Source organism: Tenrec ecaudatus, chromosome 1, assembly GCF_050624435.1.
Source record: "Tenrec ecaudatus isolate mTenEca1 chromosome 1, mTenEca1.hap1, whole genome shotgun sequence".
NCBI lineage: Eukaryota > Metazoa > Chordata > Mammalia > Afrosoricida > Tenrecidae > Tenrec > Tenrec ecaudatus.
Window position 1 is genome coordinate 14,339,023 of NC_134530.1, and position 8,296 is coordinate 14,347,318.

General features: G+C 54.2%; 1 protein-coding gene across 1 annotated transcript; it reads right to left on the reverse strand.

Annotated features, from left to right (window-relative positions):
• Positions 1 to 214: 214 nt before the first annotated feature.
• LOC142444347 (calcium-independent mitochondrial carrier protein SCaMC-3L-like) lies at positions 215 to 6,453 on the reverse strand. Its single transcript, XM_075545213.1, has 7 exons — positions 6,340 to 6,453; positions 4,963 to 5,118; positions 4,499 to 4,651; positions 4,229 to 4,333; positions 1,846 to 2,013; positions 1,601 to 1,748; positions 215 to 387 (listed from the first exon to the last, which is right to left on the reverse strand). The coding sequence occupies exons 1-7, from the start codon at positions 6,451 to 6,453 to the stop codon at positions 215 to 217; spliced, it is 1,017 nt and encodes a 338-aa protein (XP_075401328.1).
• Positions 6,454 to 8,296: the final 1,843 nt, after the last annotated feature.

The window sequence follows — 8,296 nt, forward strand, 5'->3', positions numbered from 1 at the left end:
GTGCATGTCAGAGAACTGGCCACCAGTCTGCCAACAGCGGTTTCCACCACATGCTGGCCTTCTACTCCTGCTCCTGGAGTTTTCAGGCACCTCCATGGACACAATCATGTCCTCCCCAGGAGAGCCTGTCAGGAGGAGCGGGTGTCACATCATGTACTGTTGAAGGGACTGTCCCCACCTAATCACCCCTATGTACCTGTGGTCTGGCTCTCACCTAAACTCCCAGGGTGCTTTTCATTGTTGTATAGACCGTGCAGCTGATGGCCACAGCCGGGATAACTTTTAATAGAGTGGGTGTTAGGCCTCGGAAGAGCCCCGGCCAGCCCTGCTCAGCCACGATGTCTCTGAAAATGGCCCGCATGGTGGGCTTTGAGCCCTCCACAGTATCTATGAGGAATGAGGCCAAGTTATTACACATAGAATAAAGGAAGTGGGGGTGTTGGGGTGCTGATAGGAAAAGCATGGAGTCTGGAATGTTACAAGGAAATAAGCTAGTGTGGAGGCGGCAACAAAAGACTTCATTCAGGGTGTTTTCAGGCGCTCTTGTAGGGAAAGGGTTTCTGGACAATTCCCCTGAAAGAGGTGACTGTGGTGAGGATGTCTATGTTTGGCTAGGGCCTTGGGCATGTGTTCAGGGGGCTTGTGGAGAGAGGCTTTGTCAAGGTCAGGGAGTGAGCTCTGGTCTGTTTTGAGAGTTTCAGATGGGTTGGGGTGTGGTGATTAAGGTAGTTGGGGAATTAGATCTGAGGAGTTGTTTTGGGGACCCTGGTGAGGAGGAGCTGCTAAAGGTGAAGTGAGCCCAGGTGGCCCAGTGCGTTGAGTCTAGTCTGCTCACCTCAAAGCCAGCAGTGTGTACCCACCAGTGCCTCTCTGGGAAAAAGACAAGGCTGTCTACTCCCATAATGGTTGAGGTACAGTCCCAGACACCCACAATGGCATTCCACCCCATCTTCTAGGGTTCCCGAGTCAGTGTCAAGTGATGAATGCTGAAGCTCTCTGCTCCCGTGAGGATGGACAACTTCAGAGACCTTAAGGAGTCATTCTGCTCTGTCCATTTGGGTCAATGTGAATCTCCGGATAGAATGTATGGTGCAGGTGTGTCATGAGTCTATTTGAGCAAGCTGCCCTCTTTGGGGGTGTGAGTCCTGTGTCCTGGGGTCCCTGCGTGGTCTATCCTTGGGACATTGGCTCAGCTTCTAATTGGAAGTTTGAAGTCCACCGATATATGCTAGGGAAGGAAGGCCTAGAGATGCCCTTCCCCAAACGGGGCCCTCGAAACAGCCCTGGGTTTCCCAACTTCCCTCCGACACGGGAATGTGTAAGTTGGCCACCATCTCCTCAGCAAGTGTTGTGTCACAAGGTCAGGAGGAAAACATGCACGGGGTGGGGGCGGGGTCGAGGTGTGTGTCACCCAGGACTAGATCACCTTTGGGACTGAGGGAAAATGGCACAGGATGTTAAGATTTTTGGGGAAGTATGAGTTCTAGGCATTTGGATGGCAGCCTAAGAGGTCAGGGCCAAGTAAGGAGAATGGGGGTGTGGGATGTGCTGAGGGCATTTGGTGGGGCCACAAAGTGGGTCTCATCAGGGGCAGGCAGACCTTTTGCTTGGAGCTTGGTCCTTAATAGCGTCAGGGGATAGCTAGCCATCTGGCCACACACTGTGGACACCGTCTGTGTGTAGATGTTGTAAGCCTGGCTGTGTTCTTCGTTATCCCCTCTGCTCTTTACCCGTATGTTGTTCATCATCTGCAAGGGGTAGGGGGCCAGAGAAGGCTCAGAATTGGCCCTAGTCCTGGGCCACGTCAATGCCGCCTACAGCAACCTCACCCCCACCTCTGCCAACCTTATTGACAGCCAGGTCAGTGAAGGCATAAGGGATGATGCCAAGCATGTTTGGCGCATAACCCCTATAGAACGCGGCCGGGCCTTCACGGCGAAGAATCTGGCCGACGCAGTCACCTAGGCCATCGTACTGGCCTGTGCGTCCCAGCGTGAGGCGGATCTTCAGCACCTGTGGAGGCAGGGAGGCCAGGGAGCTCCTGTCAGTAGTCTCCTGGGGGACTCATGCCCTGTCCCTGTGCAAGGAGCCCTGTTGGCACAGCTCAACAACGGGGTGGGCCTCCAGGCCCTCAGAGGTCGGTGAGACTCTCCACGGTCGTCAAGGGGACACTGGTGAGGAGGGTCCTCAGAACCCCTATGGGCATCCCTGTTCTGGGGCCCGGAGAAGTGCAGTGAGTGGGACATATGGGGCTAAGTGCCCTGGAGCCAGCCCTGCCTCAAATCAAACACCCGCCCCAGGGAAACAGACACTCACTCTCCAGGTTTGTTAAACTCATCTGTCAGGAGGCAACCCCCCAGGGTTTTATACACGAGTGTGGCAAGTAGATGGCCAGCCCTTGCTTCCTGGTTTATCCGGTACAAGAGTTGTGCCCAATTTTACTTTGCTTTCTACCCCCTTTCAGAACAAAATCATGACCCGCTGGCAATGCAACACTTTACTACTAAAGCCAATGGTACCACATAATGTGTAGGGATCTGTTTCTGCAGCCTCAGTGGGTCTTCTCAGCACGCCTCCCTCCGTGCTCCCTCCAGGCTCAAGCCCACCCACTCTGGGAAGCTTTGGTCTAGAAGCTCTGCTGAAACCATTCCCGTCCCGTGCCAGCCTTCCTGACTGAAGGGTGGTAACTGTGCCTCAGGTGTACTGTCTGGGATTGTATCCCCAGCCATATCTGGTCTCGTCAACTACATGCTGGACACTAGAAACACAAAACAATTGATGTTCACGCTCCCTGAACCACACCAGCTGTGTCCCCACATTCATATGAACACATGAGCAGAGGCAGGAAGACCGCAGGGTTTCAAACCAGGGAAGTTGTGCTTCAACGTCGGATCCCCTCCCTGTCTTCAGGATTCCATCCTGTGTGCAGACAGTGATCCCAGATGCTGGGCGATGCCAACAAGTACGTGGAATCAGGAGCCGAGCAACGCCATTGAGCAGCCTGCCGGGTGCCAAGGACACAGCCTTGCTGGCTGGGAGGAAAGTTGACTGGAAGTACTTACCGATGAAGATCAAAGACTACAGCCGTCAGGATGGATGGCACCCCAACACAGAGGAAACCAACGACCTCAGAACTGGACCAAGAAACAACAGAGTGACGCAAAGAGCAAAGAGCAAAGCAGTCAAGGGTTTCCGTCTGGCTCAGATCTGCCACTAGCTCCCACTGGAGCCGCAATCAGGCACTCAAGGGACAGGCTGCCTTGGGCACTTGTGCAACACCCCTCTTGAGAAGTGTCCAAGAGCCACAATGCCACAGGCAGGACTCAGCTGGAAGCCATGGTGACGTCATATGCACGTAACAGTTGGGCAATCAGTCTATGCCTAAGAAAGACGGTATTGGCAAGAACAGTATCTGGACGATGGGATCCCCGAAGGAGGAGCCCGGCTTAGGGCAATGCCAGCAGAGGCTTCTGAGATGTGAGGACAGCAAGACTTTGGCTGAGTGACCAGGTGACCCAGTGGTGATAAAAAAAGATGTCCTGGTTGCGAAAGGAGGAGGTCAGTAAAACACAAGGGTCAGCTTCCCAGAGATGGATTAACAGTATCCCCAAAGGGGAATGGGTGTCTCTGTCTGCGCAGTGTTCCCTGCTGTCATGCGCACTGGTTCCTGTGAGGTGCTGGGGACTCGGTTCTGACTCACAGGGACTCAGTGGAGCAGCAGGAACCAACCCAATCGTACATCATCTTAACTGTGCTTCTGATGTTTCTGCCGGGCTTGCAGCCACTGTATCCACCCATCTCCTTGTGGGTCCTGCTCACTGGACAGGAACATGGCCAAAGTCTGGGAGCCAAAGTCTCGCCATCCTTGCCTCTCAGAGCATTCTGGCAGATCTGGGAGTTCATTTGACAGTCCGGGGAACCGACCACATCCCTCACCAGCACCATCGTTCAAGGGCATCGATGCTTCTTCAGTCTTTCTCAGTCAAAGTCCAGCTGTCACGTGCATAGGAGGTGCCCAAGAATGCCATGGCCAGGTTACCTAGCATCACAGCCAATCTGACAGTAACCACCAACCAAATGGAGCCGGCAGATCATGTGGCGGGTCCTGGTGAGGGTCGAACACGGTGCTTTGTGCAGGATGCCTGGGGCACACGAGTCATTGCGCAGTAGGTAGGGGCTGCAGTCGCTTCATTGTGCGAGGCCGTCCACTGAGCAGGCTCTCACTTACCTCCAAGGGGTTGATGAGCGTCTGGGAAACGGCCACCGCCAGAGACCCCGCCAAGACATCCTCCTGGAAGATGGGGTTTGAGGACTCCCCGAAGTGAGCTTTACACTGCGGGCCCGAGCGAGGAGAGAGGAAGGTGAGCACAGCTCCGGGGCCTTCCAGCCTCAAGCCCACCTTGGAGAGGGCCTGAGGACTCGGACAGGAGACAGAGGGCTGGGAAGGCGGGCTCGTGTGATCCGGAGGGCGGGGCTGTAGACACCTATCACTTCCTACCTCTTCGAAGACGAGAAACTTGATCCCATACTCAGGGGCGATCTTGAGCACGTTTATACCATTGCCGCGCCACAGCGAGCGGAAGCCTCCCTCCTGGATCAGGCTCCGTAACCCCCCCAGCAGGTTCATAAGGTGTTTTTTGGAAGAGTAAACCTGAGGGTGGAAAAGACCTGACCCTTGGACAAACCCCTCCCCGATGCCCTCTCCATTCTCAACCCAGCCCCACCTGCAGCTCCCAGCTCCTCGGATCTGGGTGCAGCCAGCGCCAATGAAAAAATCAGGCTCCCCCCATCATTCCAAGCTTCCCCCTCACCTCTGAGCTCCATTTCTCGCCCTTGTCCCCATCCACCAAAACCACAATCTCCTTCCTGTATCCCCAACAATACCCTAGAGCCCCACCCTGAAACCGGGAAAGCCCCGCCCACTAATGCCCATTGGCTGCAGTGGAGGCCCCACGCCCACACCTGCATGTGTACTCGGGTCCGGTCCAGAGGGGCGGTGCTGGTGCGGGACACGGTTCCCGCGACGGCTCCAGAGAGCAGAATCTTCCACCAGGCCCCCTCCTTGTCCATCCTTGCGTCCCCAATGGGGACCATCAGGACTTCTCCATTATCCAACAGCTGTGGGCCAGATAGAGATCCCCACCCAATGTCATGGGCTCTCCTCTCCTTGCCCAGGTCGGAAGCTCATGCCAATCCATTCTGCTTGGTTCGGGACACTGGGCTCGCCTAGAGGGGCTTAGCAATTGAGGTATTCTACCCAAGAGATACTCGTGGCAACTCTTAACCAGCGTCTTAATTGCGGTAGGTAAGCAACCCACTGCTCGCCCAATGGTCAGCAGTCCACATCAACCAGCAAGAGAAGACAGATGTGACAGACGCATTCTCCTGCGTGGAGTCTTTCAGGGCTGAGCAGACTGGAAGCCTACAGAGGACCAGGCCAAACCCAGCCAAACCCACTGTCATCGGGCCAACTCCGACCAACAGTTGCCCTACCCGCAAAGTAGAACTGGCCCGGCAAGTTCCCGAGTGGGTCGATCTTTTTTGAATGATAATTTAAAATTTTCTTGATTTGGGAGTTTTTTGAGATGTCCCACCTTTGTGTGATAGTCGGCCTTTTCTGTCTTGCCTCACATTCTCAACATGCTGCCAACCACCACACTTGTGAGAGGGGCCCTGCTGGCCTCCCGGGGGTCATGCATTTGGTCTGCTAACCAGGAAGTCAGCAGTGACTAATCCCAGCCCTCCACACGCTCCACAGAAAGATGAGGCTTTCTACTCCCTTAAAGCGCTCCAGTCTCCGGACACCAAGGGGCACTTCTACCAAGTCCTGTGGGGTCACTGTGAGTCAGCAGGGATTTTTGGCAGTGAGTTTCCGACATGAGTGCAGAGAGGTTTCTGAGCCCATCTCTTTTGAGCTCTAAGAGACCACATGAAGCATAAATGGATGAAAAAGGAGACAGGGAGAGAGAGAGAGACAGAGAGAGACAGAGGACAGAGAGAGAGAACTCTGAATTTGAACTCCTAACTGGGTTCCTTGGTGGTGTCACAGGTTATGTGTTGAACTGTTAACAGTAAGGTCAGTTGTTCCTCCTCACCAGCCCTTTTTTAAAGAGAAAGTTGAGGCTGCCTGCTCTCTGAAAGCCCGCTAGCCTCAGAAACCCCCTCTGCCCCATAGGCTCATTCTGTGTTGGAGGAATGCCCTCGGCCTCCTAACTGTGAGAGAATAGGTCGGTGCCTGACTGGCAAAGCCCCCCTTTTGACACGGACCTAGGGAGCTAAAGGCAGGGCACAGGCTGCTTTCGCCCTCCCCCACAATGTGTGCTGAGTCCCCAGTCTTACCTGCTGGTAGGTGGCAGGCTTTTGTTTGTGGTCAGCCACCTGGCTGAACACAGGCCCGGGAAGGAGAGTGTTCGGGGGATTCCAGTCCTGGGAGGGTGATGGGGGCGGGGGCATGATGCGAGGCGGTGGGGACGGACGCGGGGCTGGATTTTCGGGGAATAAAAATGTCGTGAATCTTTGCAATTGGGTGTTTGCCCAAGAGCAACGCTGTTGCTTCTTGTCAGGTAGAGTCGCCATTGTCGTCTCAAAGTAAGAGCTGTCTGCAGGGCCTTAAGTCCTCCTGGAGCCAGTGAGGTCACAGAGGTCCTTGTGAGCCCCTGGTGTGTGGCAGGAAAGCCCACAGCCCCAGCTGAGAGCCACCCCGCGGCGGCAAGCCCACCAGGCCCCAAGGGTGCTCACATCGCTCTCCGGAAGGGCTGGTGGCTTGAAGCCTCACACTTTAGGTTCACAGCTGAACCCTTACCCACGTGCCCCATCGGGGCCCCTACCTGGCGCCCCAAACCTACTAATGTGTTACAGGGAAAACAAACCCATAAAGAGGGTTGTCAGACTGGCCCGCTGCGCCCCCAGCGGTAGCGAGTAGAACTGTGCTTTAAAGGACTTTCTTGTAGGTCTCTGGGCAGAAGCAGATCTCCAGGCTTGTCTCCCTGCCCACTTTGGGGCTCGTCCTCCAACCTGGAGTCCGGCCCCACGCATGGCGTCCTCACTGGTTCCCGAGGAGGAAGTATGCCACAGGATTTTGTCCATGGGAACCGGTCAAAGCCTGGTTTATTCACTGAAAAGTGCCCGGTTTGAAAGTACCGAGAGGTGAGTTACAGAAGTGAAGGCTAGGCCACCCCGTTTCTGACAGCTTGAAGAGCTACATGGTGGTGAAGCGCACCTGCTGCTGATTTTTAGGCTAGCTGCTCCCCGCAGTTTTTCTGTCCGACAAGGACTGTCACAGCGACCTGACCGGGGGCAAGGTGGTTTGCAGATGGATGGAAGTGGCTGCTGGGATGGGGGGTTGGCGTAGTCACCAGCTCTTTCATCATCTTTCAGACATGGATCACAAGGACTTTCTACCAAAGCCCCTCTTCCCGGTGGCCTCAATGCCAGCGAGTTCACTGCTGGACCCGCCCAAGGATGTTGGCTCCTCCCTTTACTTCCTGTTTAGAGATGTAGAACAAGCAAATCAGTTCTGTGAGAAGCATACTCAGATTGTGAGGAGTTGTCTCATTTATTTTGGACTTACTAACAAGAGGGACCAGTAGCTGGGAAAGGATGACATGTTAGGTGTAGGAAAGAAAGCAGTAAGAAAGTGACCCCAGCGAGAGGACTGGAAAACTGGATGCAAGAGTCAAGTGTCCCCAAACTGTGAGAATGCACAGGCCCGGCTCGGGCCTTCTTCTTTTGTACCCGAGGTTCCTATGGATTGGAACTCACTCCCAGAACTTGAAATCAACAAGCCATGGAAAACAAAAGCTGATGCGTTCATGGCATAAAAACTGACTGGGGAAGGCATCGTTTATATTTCGACTTATGCTTATTGTTTTTGTAAAATCTATGAGAAAAGCTCACAGAGCTGTGGATCACTTTCTTCCCAAGCATATTTTATTCCTTAACCCATTCGATGTGTTTCTAGTTGGCCTTAGGGAGATCATATAGCACTGTTGTGCAAAGATGAAGCCTACATGCCCCACACTTGGAGGCCAAGATGGAAATATCCACAACGACCATGAGCTCCCTTGGGAGGAAGATGGCCCAGACACTAGAGAACACCGGTATGCTATCAGGAACTTGGCCTCACGGAAGGTGTCGGGCAGGTTTTTGGCCAGGTACGCCAGGTATCCCAGGACACTGTAGAAGGGAAAGTGAGAATCCTGAGTGTGTGTCTATGTTTACAAAAGGACTTCACAAACAGAAGTGAGTTGGACTGAGCCCTCTGTACTGCTATGTGGACTGATTAGCTGTCATATCA

Excerpts from the sequence above, each read along its gene's own strand:
- LOC142444347 (XM_075545213.1), bottom strand. The coding sequence starts at position 6,453 with ATGCCCCCGCCCCCATCACCCTCCCAGGACTGGAATCCCCCGAACACT. Across the intron at positions 4,652-4,962 it reads GGACCCGAGTACACATGCAG|GTTTACTCTTCCAAAAAACA; the intron begins GTGTGGGCGTGG and ends TTCCACCCTCAG. Across the intron at positions 388-1,600 it reads GACCAAGCTCCAAGCAAAAG|ATACTGTGGAGGGCTCAAAG; the intron begins GTCTGCCTGCCC and ends CATTCCTCATAG.